We start from the raw sequence: 14,930 nt of genomic DNA, 5'->3' as shown, positions 1-14,930 counted from the left end.
CACCTTCTGTCTATCCTAGTGTACAGCTATAGCACACCTTGAAGCGATACTTAGGCATTTTGGCAATGACGCCCGTTATCTACTTCCCCATGGTCAGGTGAACTTGTGGATACCATTGTTATGTCTCTGTGTCCAGTACGAAGGAAGTTAGAGGTAGTTTTGTGAGCCAATGCTAACTAGCATGCTAGCAGATGCCCATAGACTTCCGGTCCTTGCGCTAGCGCTAGTCAGCAACTTCCTTCAAATTGCACACAGAGACATCAATATGATATCCATGAGTTCATCTGACTCTGGGGAAGTAGATAAAGGGCCTCATTGTCAAAATCCTGAAGTATCCCTTTAACATTATAAATACTTTCCCCTCTCAGAGACCACAGATCCCACAAAGACTGAGTAAACAATGAAACAGCATAGAAATGTTGTGGAATAGAGCATACAACATAAAAATAGACTAGGAACAGACTAGGAATAGACTAGGAATAGACTAGGAATAGACTAGTCTAGGGCACTGTTTAGCGAGCCGGGTCTGTTATGGTCTGTTTAACTGGTTCATACACCATTTCTATTGGCATGAGGAGGGAGACTGCTAAAACAAAGTGCAGGACCCACTCCCGTGCTATAGATGCTAAAACAATGGTGTTGCTGGTCGCTCATATGGAATACGTATTACTAGCATGTGTTCAGTGAAAACACATATATCTGGGTGAACCCAACGGGGCTATGAAAGCACCCCTGGCTTTGAGACTGGGAATGGAGCTGCTGTCTGGGGCGCTCAATAAGTAGATGCCAGGGAGAGACCTCTCTCTCTCTCCTTCTCTCTCTCCTTCTCTCTCTCCAGATGGATAAACAGTTGAAAAGCACACCTAATGAGCAGGATGGCTGAGAAAGTCACTGGGGTTGGGTGACTGCAGGTCTATAGGCGATTTCAGAGTGAACTTATGCTTTATTACTATAGCTTTTAAGGTTTTGTATTAGGTTTTAACTATGGTATTGCATACCTAAGGTTTGAGAACAGCATGATGGGAGCTATGACTGACAAGAGGCTGCCATGCATATTCAAATCGAATTTTATTTGTCACATACGCCGAATACAACCTTACCGTGAAATGCTTACTTACAAGCACTTAACCAACAATGCAGTTCAATATATTTACTAAATAAACTAATGGAATTAAATAAAAAGTAACACAATAAAATAACAATAACGAGGCTATATACAGGAGATACCGGTACCGAGTCAATGTGTGGGGGTACAGGTTAGTCGAGGTAATTTGTACATGTAGGTAGGGGTAAAGTGACTGTACATAGATAATAAACAGCGAGTAGCAATAGTGTAAAAATAAGGGGGGGGGGGGGTCAATGTAAATAGTCCTGGTGGCCATTTGAATAATTGTTCAGCAGTCTTATGGCTTGGGGGTAGAAGCTGTTAAGGAGCCTTTTGGTCCTAGACTTGGCGCTATGGTATTGCTTGCCGTGCGGTAGCAGAGAGAACATTTTTACATTTACATTTTAGTCATTTAGCAGACGCTCTTATCCAGAGCAACTTACAGTAGTGAATGCATACATTTCATACATTTTTTTCCCCCGTACTGGTCCCCCGTGGGAATCAAACCCACAACCCTGGCATTGCAAACACCATGATCTACCAACTGAGCCACACGGGACTAGAACACTCTATGACTTGGGTGACTGGAGTTTTTGTCAATTTTTTGTCTTCCTTTGACACCACTTAGTATATAGGTTCTGGGTGGCAGGAAGCTTGGCCCCAGTGATGTACTGGGCCGTTCGCACTACCCTCTGTAGCACCTTACGGTCAGATGCTGAGCAGTTGCCGTACTAGGCGGTGATGCAACCGGTCAGGATGCTCTCGATGTTGCAGCTGTATAACATTTTGAGAATCTGGGGACCCATGCCAAATCTTTTCAGTCTCCTGTGGGGGAACAGGTGTTGTCGTGCCCTCTTCACGACTGTCTTGGTGTGTTCGGACCATAAAAATGTGTTGCTGATGTTAATACCAAGGAACTTGAAACTCTCAACCCGCTCCACTACAGCCCCATCGATGTTAATGGGCCTGTTCGGCCCTCCTTTTCCTGTAGTCCACGATCAGCTCCTATGTCTTGCTCACATTGAGGGAGAGGTTGTTGTCCTGGCACCACACTGCCAGGTTTCTGACCTCGTCCTTATTGCCTACCTTTACCACCTGGGGGGCGGCCCGTCAGGAAGTCCAGGATCCAGTTGCAGAGGGAGGTGTTTTGTCCCAGGGTCCTTAGCTTAGTGATGAGCTTTGTCTGTGATCAGGCCTACTACTGTTGTGTCGTCAGCAAAATTATTGATGGTGTTGGAGTCATGCTTGGCCACGTAGTCGTGAGTGAACAGGGAGTACAGGAGGGGACTAAGCACGCACACCTGAGGGGCCCCAGTGTTGAGGATCAGCGTGGCAGATGTGTTGTTGCCTACCTTTACCACCTGGGGGGCGGCCCGTCAGGAAGTCCAGGATCCAGTTGCAGAGGGAGGTGTTTAGTCCCAGGGTCCTTAGCTTGGTGATGAGCTTTGTGGGCACTATGGTGTTGAACGCTGAGCTGTATATTATGACTTCTGATGACTTCTGTGGATGAGGAAAATTTAGCACTTCTGATTGGCCAGGATGATAAAACAAGGATTAATGATCTGTTACCTCAGTCTACCCGCCTTGAATATCTATATCCTCTGTCCTTTCATAAATAGTCTAATGAATGTTTAAGTTCTCATGGAGTTTCTGTTTTGTGTCAATTTCTCACGAGAAGAGAGCTGACATGATGATTAGCAAGTTTCTAGTTCCTCCTGGGTGAACATGATGTTTGTCTTTGTAAGAAAAACTGAGGGAAGGTGTGTGTTTAGCAATTAAATATTTCAGGTCTTATGGGCCCTGTATCACATCCACTTTAAGTGATGGCATAGATGGAAAGGAAAGTAGAGATAGCGGGAGAGAGAAGGAGGAGAGAACAAAGGAGGGGAAAAGAGGTTGTGGGGAGAGTGAAGGATAAGGGCGAAGGTGGGGGGAGAGAGGTAGTGGTGTGGTGAAGAGGGAGCGAGAGAGAGGTGGTGGAGGAGGGATGGTAGTGGGGACCCCCACAGGGCTGCTGATGGATGTGGGGCTCCTGGGGTTAAGGGGAGGGCAGGCAGGCCTTGTGCCGGGCTGCAGTGGCAGCTACCTGCCGCTCATCTCACACACTTGTACACGCACAAACACACACAAACACACAGATAGAGAGAACAAGAAGACAATGCTAATGGGAGGATGGGAAGGGAACATAAATACAAAGCAACTAGCAATGAGAAGTCAGACAGTTCAAGACTTAGGCTTGGCCTAATACTCACAGATTAATAAAGTTCAGCGTAATGAAATTGCCCTCAATTAGAGCTCATCAAATACATAAACCCTTTCATTTTAACAGTCCTTACACCTCTGTATAATATTGCTGACCATTATTTAGGGTGATTTTAGAGACTAAAGACTGTGTTAGTTCAATAAATATCTGTTGTTGTTTGCTAGGCCTACTATAATATGTCTTTCTTGTACCAATGTAGTAGAGTAGACAGACATGGTGCCCCCTGGTGGTTCATATGAGTAACTGCTGGCAGGTTGACAAGGACAAATGATAGTGTGATTTGTCAATGACAGTGTTAAGTCCATCCATTATAGAGTGCTTCAATAGTCCTCCATGAAAATCAATAATATTTTAGTGCGCACTCACTTTCATGATATGCGGCACCTGATTGAAAGAGGGATTGAAAACATTTGTAGTCTCTGTGTAGTCCAAATATTTTATTGCCTATTCAGTCTGTTTATTGGATTGATTTACTCAACAGACAACACATAACAGATCAATATTAGACACCAGTGCAATTCAATATCGAACGCATACAATGCTTTTACTGTGGGCTATACATTTTTATTTTCATAATAACAATTACAAAGATATGACTGTAGCCAGGGGTAAAGTTAGGCTACTGGTTGGCCCTACACATTCATTTAAGAGCTAACAAACGTCAAATGATGTCAATCAAACATTAAAAGAGTGGCGGGGCTCTGGGCATCAGTCTGATCATCACGTGGCTGAAACCAAACCCTGGATCTGACCACCTGAAACGCCTGTGCTTGCTGGACCACAACCGAATTAATGGCAGGCAGTCAATAAACCAGAGGTTCTTCCTGGTGATGGATATATTCTAAGGGTCCCATGTAATAAAGGGTGGGGTGGGGTCTGCATTTAAGGGGATAGTTTGGGATTTTGTCAATGAAGCCCTTTATCTACTTCCCCAAGGTCAGATGAACTTTGGGATACCATTTTTATGACTCTGCATCCAGTATGAAGGACACAGCTTAGTGAAAAGACTGTAAGTCTTCAGGGTGTAGGCTACTCCGATACTTTCAGTCTTTGTGCTAAGCTAGGACTAACCATTGGCTCGGAAAACTACCCCTAACTTCCTTCATATTGAATGCAAAGACATAAAAATGGTATCAACAAGTTTATTTGGGCTCGTGAGGGGTGCAGTGTTCTAAGACACTGCATCTCAGTGCAAGAGGTATCACTGCAGTACCTGGTTCGAATCCAGGCTGCATCACATCCTGCTGTGATTGGCAGAACAGTTGGGCCCGTTGTCGTCCGGGTTTGGCCAGGGTAAATAAGAATTGTAAATAAGAATTTGTTCTTTACTGACTTGCCTAGTTAAATAAAGGTTAAAATTAAAAAATAAAACATCTGACTGGAGAAGTAGGCTGGATAAAGTGTTTCAGTGCCTAAATCCTGAACTATCCCTTTAAGGGGTCTTCGACGCTTCACTTAACCCAAATAAATGAATTGAGTGATTCATTTGAACACTTGGCCTCTAATGGCCCATTTACCCATCCTAGGTGAGAAAGTCCTCTTACACGAAATGTCCACAACGATTAATAATTGTTCTGTCTGATTTCTCTCATAATGAAGTGAGTTTTCGTTGAAGAAGTCTGTTGCATTCGGGACAGTGCGACTGAATGATCAATTGGATAGGCTATTCAATAGGCTATCGCTTCAGTTTGCAGTTATACTGTAAGGTTACATTTTGCAAAGATATTCATGTGGCCTAATGTTTGTTAATCTACCCTAGCTTTCTTCGTTAAAATCCCCAATGTCTACGAGCCCATGAGGAGCATCGGGTGAGAAGCGGCCGTTTAGGCAAGTGGAGATGAATGGTCTCTCTTTATCAAATGAAAGGAGGGGGTGTTTAAAAAAAACGTTAATCGCCTGTAATCCTGTTAATATGCCAGTCTCTCACTTTTCTTCGGCAATACACAAGAGACACTGCTAAAAAGTATCCACAGCTAATCCCAGTGACATATCCCAGTTTCATCCAAAAAACGAAAAACATTACATCTAGGCATAATGTAGCTGTGAACTAGGCTATTGCATAACGTTCGCATTGATGGAAAGAGGCTATTGTCCTAAAATGGACTGCAATTTTAAGTTTGGATTTTTCTCTTTCAATTTGGAATATACTTTTTAGGATAATCTAGGAACGTTCCTTTAACTCGTTTTTGATTTCATTAATTCAGAGGGTCGTTTCGGTGTAGAAGCGTCATTGCGCGCTAGGTACGCAAGACTCCTGCTTCTCCGCAAGTGTTTACTTTTCCTCAGGTGAAGATATGTTTTAAACACAGGGGGAGGAGGGACGCTTTTGTTCTGCAGAAAAAGGGGGCTTGTTCCTCGCAGATCGCCCTTCCATTTTAACCAGGGGTGTGAGTGCGAACAAGGGGTTGACATTGGAGCCTGCGATGGGAGTAGATGGGAGTAGATGGGAGACAGTCCTGCACTACCGAACACTGAAGCAACATCACCCGCTCTGAACGCCCGGGACGCGCACGTTATCCACCACGCAGAAGCCAGATATAAACTCTCTACAACAGGATACACTGGATGATAGCGATTGAGGATTCTCTGAAGGAATTACAAAGAGATAGCTATCTGCAGCAAATTAACTGTCATCTTCATTGGCATCGGATGACCTTGCATTTGTATCCTTATTATTAGGAAACTCATCCAGCGCTTTCTTTGCCAAAACTTGAATGCACCTCTCTTCTAAGTAAGTGCACTTATACGTTGCTAGTCGAGAGGGCCGCCTGACAGATAGACAGTTATTATCAATAATCAATTATCATTAATCATTATTATCAATTATCATTGTCACAGTTTCACATTATACTGTCAAGGTTGTCGATCAGTTGTGAGCGCCAGCCTTGCCAAAACAGGCTATGGACATGTATTTGACATGAAATGTACACACATTTTTTACAAAACATATAATAGGCTTAACCACTTCTTCCACCATCTTTGATCGTTTGGGATTTTAATGAAGCTTTTGAAGAGCGACGACTTAATCAATTGCAACCGAAACCAGTGTTTCACACAGTTTACCTTCACCAAATAACCTCGGAACACTGCAAGCCCTGTGGTCTGTATTTGTCGAAGGAACAATCAACACAATCAATATGCGACGCCTCCCTTCCCGGTTGAGTTATCTGTGAGTATTTCCTGCGAGTCTCAGTTATACTTCTGTTGATTCATGTTTCATTAATGTGCCCTAATATATTATAACTCATTAATTATTCTCTTTTTTTCCAGGTTCCTACACTTCTTCGCATTCTGTTACTATGCTCAGGTATGTTCATATGCATGCTTTGAAATAGCCCAAATATTTTGTATATCAGCAGGCATTGTGAAAATAATATAGCATTCTTGATTATGATTTTAAATATCTCACGCGTTTTCGGTTAATTTGCCAATCATTTACAAACTGTTCAGTCTATCAGTGGATTATTGGATACAATTGTAAATCTCCTTGAATGACAAGTCATTATTTTACGCATCTTGAAAATTCGTATAACTAACCTACATCAAATGTCACTGTTAAAACATATGGTTAGGTTTCTGGGGCTGAAAGCACGGTGTAATAATAGCGAGCAGTGAGGGAGAGAGAGACGAGAGATCATATAATTTGTGATATAACGAGACATCAGATGTGTCCCACCGCGCAAGGGGCAGCGGGCGCGCTGCATGCCGCCCGCGTCACATTTTGGCACGGTATATGTTGCGAACATACTGCCCTCGCGCAGGATGCGTGGGCACAGAATGGGCATCGCGTGGGGAAAGGCGAGTCTGTGAAAAATGTCGTGGGGTTCAAATATAAAGGCCAAAGTTCATTCCTTCGTTGTCCTCCTTGGAACAGAATGAGGGCGTATGGCTAAGTGTCAAATAGGGAAGCTTTTAATATAGGCATGAATATGTCCATTTGCTCCGTTTAATGTGAGGGAAATAATAAACATGTATTATGTAGGCTATAGCCTGTTTGATATTTTGGACATGTTTTTTTAGCGTCTACCTCGACTCACTTTACGCACAAGCTGTTGCAGATTGCGCGCTCTTTTTAATTTCTAGGTTTTCATGCTTTTAATTATGCATGCATAATTTAAGGAACTGTAGGCCTTTGTATCGGCGGTATATTCATGTGGTCTATTGCATGTTATAAAGTTATGTGTTATTATAGCCAATAATGGCAAGTAGACCTAAAGAACATGGGAAACATCTCTCCAAACTGGCTTCTGTTGGTTTTAGAGCTAAATAATGATGCTATTATTGCTTAGTACATACGCTACTGTAATTACATTGAAGCAATTTTTGCAAATACTGATTGTGATGCCATTTAATTTCTGACAGGTAACCAATCAGTCCCCGCCTAATTTCACGCAGCATGTAAGCGAGCAGAGCAAGGTGACAGACCGTGTGAGCCGCAGGTTAATTCGGACCTATCAACTTTACAGCCGAACCAGCGGGAAGCACGTGCAGGTTCTGCCCAACAAGAAGATCAACGCCATGGCAGAAGATGGAGACATACACGGTAAGCTCAATATCCAAACTTTATGGATTTGTTTCAAGTTCCTCACGTTTTTTGGTCGGTTTTAACTTGCCGAAATCCATTATTACTATTTATAAAACTCTAAACTAACCTACTAAAATAAACGTATGTCTACAACAGGCTTAGGCTATGCCTATATAGGCACAGGGCCTAAAGGCCAATTTTGGCTTAACAAACTATCATGTGCAAGAGCCACATGCTTACTGTGAATTCTACAGAAGTTATTTTTCTGTCGTTTTTGACAGTAAATAACACGGCTACTGTATCAGCTGGTATTGCTAAGAAGAGGCCGCTGACCGACAAAATTGTCAAATGGATTGAAGATTGTGCTGTAGGTGATTCTCCAGAGAGACTCATGTCTGGAAGAGCCATTAGAAATAATCATCCTTCAACCTCCTGAATGAACATTTCCTGCATAGCTCTCCTGCTCTCTCTTTCCTCTGACCAGCTTCAGAACCAAAATAGGGCCCGCCGAATTTTCAACCAGCCCGCCTGCATTTTACGCAGTTTCCCCTTGCCAGCCAGTCAACATTTAGCCTTCTCTATTATCTTTGCATATTCACAAATGAACTATATTTTTCAAACTTGGATTTTATATTTTAAAATGAAGTCCATTTTTTTGTGATTTTTCATTGGGCTATTCCCATTGCCATTAAATGGTGTTAGATTTAAACATAATTAGGCAGCAAACTGGACCTTTGACTCTGTGTGTATGCTGCAGTAGGTCCTGTCTAATGTGGTGTGTGAATACACTTGTGTGTGTGTTTGTGGTTTGCAGCAGAGGGTGTGGAGGTCACCTATGCCAGTACCACCTGTACCATGGTAGCAGGTTGTATGTGTGGGTCTAAAGCTGTGGCTTGGATGAGGCGTTTATTGTTTAGCCCCACACCAACCATCTAACCACAACCTCAACTATAGCAGTAACTCAATGACCACTTGGGTGTGCATGGACCAGAGAGTGGTTAGAATCTCTAAGGGACTTACAAGTGGCTAACATTTTGAAAATACATTTCTGTTGAATTTTGATTTGTGTATCACAAGAACAGAGGTTGAGCAGTAAAATGATCAGATGCACCAAGGGTTATTCATTTCTCCAAATGTTGGTCCAGGAATGTGTGTCATCATCATGTAGGTAGGGGGATGGGAAACCCAGGACGAGTAGGGGCTGCCTTGGCAGAAGCTAATGGGGACCCTAATAAAATACTAAATCATAACTCTTAGTGAGCCTTTGAAAAGTTTATTTATAATGGCTAGGTAGGCATTGTGTGCCTCCGTGGAAGGCAACAACAAAATAGATAAACATATTTTAGTTTGGAAAATAAGGATATCGGTGTTATCAATCATAGAAGCAGTTGTGACTTACAGCATCTATAAACACATATTAAGATAAGCCATTTAACACACTTCTATTTATGTCCATCTGTCTCCAAGCGTGATCTATGATAGAGATGAATGTGGTGCTTATGTGTGACGGGAGTACAGATTTAGAGAAAAAAGTTGATAGTCCTTCCAGGATGGCCTCTTTAGTTTTCAAAGAATTGAGGTACACATGTTTTTATGATTCTGCAAGATTTTAAGCTCGCATAAATCCTCAGGAATGGTCCCCACAGGTTTTGTGTGTGTGTGTGTGTGATATATAGAATTTTCTCTTGTAAAAATAGAAACTGAATCAGCTTAACCATGTCTTTAAGCAACATCCTATTACTAACAGTGCATAAGCCCTGGTTCATAATAAAACTCCTTTGTTTCCTCAGCCAAACTCGTCGTAGAGACAGACACGTTTGGAAGTCGCGTGCGGATTAAAGGAGCAGAGACAGGATTCTACATCTGCATGAACAAGAAGGGAAAGCTGATCGGGAAGGTAAGGAGAAAAATTCCTTTGTGCACTGCACTGGGGGTTATGATCTATGGTAATGCCAGTGTGCTGCCCTTTTCCATTGGCTCTGTTTTCAAGCTTCTTAGGCTGTGGTTCCAAGGTTTGATTATATTGTAGTTCTGTTTGGGTTTTCTAAGACTTGTGGTTTTGTATGGCGACTCGGCAGCAGTTCTCACCATAGTTCAGTGTGGTTATGGATCTGTTTGGTGGTTCCCTACAGCTATAGCTCCAGGACTGTCCACCTCTGGTATGTTCTGCATGGGAGAAGGTTAGAGTCATTGTATGTTGTTGGAAGTCACCTCCTCTGTGTAGCGTATTGTGGGTTTGAGGGTGTCTCTGCTCCTCTCTCGCTGTGCTGGCTAATAAACAGGGCTGCCATCTCCGCCCCCCTACAGAACCCTGCCAGGTGCACCATCTGCCCTGAGCTGCCTCTCTCTGCCATACCGGCCCAGCAACAGCCTGTGTGTGTGTTTGAACGACTGTATGTGTATATTTGTGTATGTTGCACTTGCTTTCTGGCTGCATGCGATGCTAGATTTATTTTTAACAGCCCATTTTGTCCAGCTAGGTTATTGAGCAGGGTTAGCTACGTTAGTGTTGCCGGTGTGTGACGTGTCACAGACCAGTGGAGGTTGGGCTGGAGGGGCTGTGGGAGGACACCAGGGCCTAGCAACTGCTCATAGTACAAGAGGACAACCCCCCCCCCCCACCCTCAATGTAGAATACTAGATCAACAGAAACAACATCCACCCCGTCGTACCATTTCTCAAAATGTAGAGATAGAATAAATGCAAGACAACCGTGTATTTGATTGTACCAAAGGGAGACTAGAGTCGTTTATTTCAGGATCTACTGATTGATATTAAAGTCGATGAGCCCTCTGTGGTTCGATTCAGCCATGCCACAAACGAGACAGTGTAGTGCTAAGTAGAAGGAAATCCACACATGAAGCTGATAAAGAATTTGAACTCCTCAGGTATTTCTGCTATGATGGCATGTCTTAGGCTGCTAACTCTTGAGTGGTCCTCATGAATGCGTCTCTGTGTTTACTGAGGAGGGAGACTCATTGCTTACTGTCATCCCCTCTCTCTGATCTGAGCCTGTAATGACTGTAGCATATGCTTCATGCGTGTGGAGAGCGCTGCGTGCACACGTGTTTGTGTGTGTGTGTGCGCAGGGACATACTGTTCGGGGTAGCCTTCTTACATCTGATATTTCCTATCTGTAAATCTTCATAGAAAGCTCCCTCAGATGCTCCGACTGACCTGGTGTGTGTGTGTGTGTGTGTGTGTGTGTGTGTGTGTGTGTGTGTGTGTGTTTGTCTTTCAAAGAAAAATGGGCAAGGCCGCGACTGCATCTTCTCAGAGATTGTCCTGGAGAATAACTACACGGCGCTGAGGAACGCACGCTTCGAGGGTTGGTACATGGCATTCACCAGACGTGGACGCCCCCGGAAAGGCTCGCAAACACGGCAGCACCAACGCGAGGTCCATTTTATGAAACGACTGCCTCGGGGATCCAATCCCACTCATCCGGCCCAGCACAAGGCCTTTGACTTCGTCCACTACCCCTTCAGCCCCAGGACTAAACGCACACGCTACTCAGCCGAAGGCTGAGGGGGGCAGAGAGGGTGAGACAGAGGATAATAAACACTGACTGAAGCAAGAATTAACTCCTCTTTCCAAAACCTCTAGAGACATTTTTTTTGTACTGAGCGTTACTATACCTAACATGTAGTTTTTCTATTTTTTTCAAAAAGTAAATTTTTTAAAGAAAAAACCCATAACAAATATATTTTTGTACCTGATACTTTTAGTACTGATGTGTTGTCTTTAGATGCACATAACTCATCATCTGACATTTTGGGTGCTGACATTTTAGTAAAGCGTGGACTTTGTATTGTCTCTCTGTATTTTGGGTTGTGTTTTCGCTTTTGTTTGACTGTTCAGAGTCGTTTGGACTCACACCTGCTGCTCCAAGAGACTTGAAGGGCCCTGATCGACCGCACTGCCAGAAAATGCTGCGTTCAGAGACACATACAGTACACACACACACAAACACAAACACACACAGCATCAATGCTGCATTCAGGAGCGCCATGTTGAGTAACGTTGCGTTCAGTATCACACACAGACCCAACACCTCTGTTGAATGCTGTGGTGTGACCTTGCTACTTTGGGAATTCTATAGAGACAAACACAGTTAAAGCAAACAGAGCTTTAAGTACACACAATGGAAAATGTGGCAGCTATATTGATAATCACAGGTTTCCTGCTATGGTTATAACTGTAAATTAGAGGTGTAAAAATGCATTGATATGTCGGAAACCCCCTTTGTTTTTGTTACCCTGTCTGTTTTTATACATATATAAATCTATTTTTATTTTAAGGATGTGTACAAATAATTTTAATGATGGATTATTTATTTAAAATGTGTAATAAATGTACATTAGAATACTGATATTAAACTCTTGTTTGTTATGTGGTTGTTTTACACACTTTGAACCAACCACCTTCGGAACAGCAGGGGTGTGTGGGTAAAATCACTGGAGAAGCCAGAAAAAAAAGCCATATTGCAACCTATGTGTTGTGATAATTGCATTGTTCCTTCTATAACCTGTTAGTTCATATGTCTTGCCACCGTGATAAATACTGTATGCCTAAGGCCGAGACAATAAGTAGACACAGTGGCAGAATAAATTCAACCGTACATTTGATTCATCACAAAACTGGAGAGCAACTTCTGTCTGGTGAAGTCCACAAAGCATATTTATTGCATGTAACAAACAGTTACATGACCTACAGCATGTTGAAGTAAGTTAATGTTTCCGACATTTTTGAACTACTAAACAACTATTGCTTTAGAACCACAGAGAGTTACCGCAAGTCGCAAAGAAAACAGGAGCTGCCTCCACTATTCCAGCACCATTTCAACATCATCAAATCCCCCAAGCTTAGTCTACTACAGTGACAACTAAAAGATATCAAAAACAATTTAGTCCAATCGACATAAGCTAAATATGATGGAGCTGTCCATGATTTAGATATTTTTTGGTGGTATGTGTGTGCGTTCGCTCAAGTAGAAAAACATGTTGACTCATCCTACGTGTAGACAAACGCCAATGCCATCCTCCTCTCTTTCATGTTGACGAAATTGTCTATCACTCTTTTATTTTTGGTCATCCTAGGTTACCTGTCTTAAATGCTTACCTCCTTTCAAGGGTAACGTTAGCTAGTTAACATTAGCCTTCTACAGCTAACTACATATTGAACTTCCATCCTCTCAGTCATGGGGCACAATGTATGCATTTATGGTTGGATCAGAATCGACATTATAATCATTGGCCAGTACAGAGAATTAAGTCCAAATCCCTATCGCTATCCATGGCTAATTTAGGAAAGGGTCAATTTTAACTAGCTAGCTAGCCACCAGAGGACAACAACACATTGAGATGCAACAATTCAAGTAGTTTCTGTCAGTTACGTATTTCTGTCAATGCGATGTGATAGGAGTGAAGCCAAATCCAAACCGGCTTTTTTTTAGGACCATTCACAGATGAGCTCTCAGTTTAGCACAACGCTGATTGGCTATTATTTTATACTTTTTTTATCAAGGGAGGCCAAATGCTTACTGGCTTGCCTTGCATTCAATGCTACGGGCAGCAACAATGTCATACTCTTTTTGACCAGACAGCATCAGATTGATGGCCTACACATACAGAGACAAAGGGTCGCTGTTTCGCTCGCTCAGATACATTCAGCTGAAGGAAAATGATGAAACAGAGAGACGAAAGATAAATCATTTTATATGTTTTTTGGGGGTTTCCCTTGGCATCATGAATACACGCCTCTGCTTGGGAAGTGGGAGTATCGTTCAGGCACACACTGGAGATAGCTTAAGTCGCTTCATGCATGCGCGCAAGCGCACAGGCACACACGCACACACACACACACACACACACACACACACACACACACACACACACACACACACACACACACACACACAGGGCACTTGGATCACATCAGCATTCTAATGATATATAACACAGAAGGTCATCCCTTCCCAGCCTTCAAATGCTTTATGCATACATCATGTCGTTTCCATGAGTTGATCTTAGAAATGTGAACTGTAAAGTGGGAAATGTTTTCGTCCTCTAACCTTGCACTCAAAGATTATACACTGCTCAAAAAAATAAAGGGCACACTAAAATAACACATCCTAGATCTGAATGAATGAAATAATCTTATTAAATACTTTTTTCTTTACATAGTTGAATGTGCTGACAACAAAATCACACAAAAATAACCAATGCAAATCCAATTTATCAACCCATGGAGGTCTGGACTTGGAGTCACACTCAAAATTAAAGTGGAAAACCACACTACAGGCTGATCCAACTTTGATGTAATGTCCTTAAAACAAGTCAAAATGAGGCTCAGTAGTGTGTGTGGCCTCCACGTGCCTGTATGACCTCCCTACAACGTCTGGGCATGCTCCTGATGAGGTGGTGGATGGTCTCCTGAGGGATCTCCACCCAGACCTGGACTAAAGCATCCGCCAACTCCTGGACAGTCTGTGGTGCAACGTGGCGTTGGTGGATGGAGCGAGACATGATGTCCCAGATGTGCTCAATTGGATTCAGGTCTGGGGAACGGGCGGGCCAGTCCATAGCATCAATGCCTTCCTCTTGCAGGAACTGCTGACACACTCCAGCCACATGAGGTCTAGCATTGTCTTGCATTAGGAGGAACCCAGGGCCAACCGCACCAGCATATGGTCTCACAAGGGGTCTGAGAAGCTCATCTCGGTACCTAATGGCAGTCAGGCTACCTCTGGCGAGCACATGGAGGGCTGTGCGGCCCCCAAAGAAATGCCACCCCACACCATGACTGACCCACCGCCAAACCGGTCATGCTGGAGGATGTTGCAGGCAGCAGAACGTTCTCCACGGCGTCTCCAGACTCTGTCAAGTCTGTCACATGTGCTCAGTGTGAACCTGCTTTCATCTGTGAAGAGCACAGGGCGCCAGTGGCGAATTTGCCAATCTTGGTGTTCTCTGGCAAATGCCAAACGTCCTGCATGGTGTTGGGCTGTAAGCACAACCCCCACCTGTGGACGTCGG

At 43.2% G+C, this 14,930-nt stretch overlaps 1 protein-coding gene across 4 annotated transcripts; it reads left to right on the top strand.

Moving 5' to 3' along the window:
- The first annotated feature begins 5,686 nt into the window (after nt 1–5,686).
- On the top strand, nt 5,687–11,556 carry fgf8a (fibroblast growth factor 8a). 4 transcript variants are annotated; one of them, XM_029752955.1, is made up of 6 exons: nt 5,687–6,031; nt 6,382–6,537; nt 6,639–6,675; nt 7,731–7,911; nt 9,684–9,790; nt 11,137–11,556. In XM_029752955.1, the coding sequence occupies exons 2-6, from the start codon at nt 6,506–6,508 to the stop codon at nt 11,419–11,421; spliced, it is 642 nt and encodes a 213-aa protein (XP_029608815.1). In that variant the 5' UTR covers nt 5,687–6,031; nt 6,382–6,505; the 3' UTR covers nt 11,422–11,556. The 4 variants fall into 4 exon arrangements, with proteins under 4 accessions (XP_029608815.1, XP_029608813.1, XP_029608814.1 ...); XM_029752953.1 differs by having other exon boundaries at nt 5,687–6,099; nt 6,415–6,537; XM_029752954.1 differs by having other exon boundaries at nt 5,687–6,099; nt 6,373–6,537.
- The last annotated feature ends 3,374 nt before the right edge of the window (nt 11,557–14,930 follow it).

The sequence above is a fragment of the Salmo trutta genome, chromosome 5 (assembly GCF_901001165.1).
Source record: "Salmo trutta chromosome 5, fSalTru1.1, whole genome shotgun sequence".
Lineage (NCBI taxonomy): Eukaryota > Metazoa > Chordata > Actinopteri > Salmoniformes > Salmonidae > Salmo > Salmo trutta.
This window is presented reverse-complemented; position numbering and strand designations above follow the sequence as displayed.

Coding starts and splice junctions, on each gene's coding strand:
- fgf8a (XM_029752953.1), top strand. Junction 6,676..7,730: donor CATTCTGTTACTATGCTCAG/GTATGTTCATAT, acceptor AATTTCTGACAG/GTAACCAATCAGTCCCCGCC. Junction 7,912..9,683: donor AGAAGATGGAGACATACACG/GTAAGCTCAATA, acceptor TTGTTTCCTCAG/CCAAACTCGTCGTAGAGACA.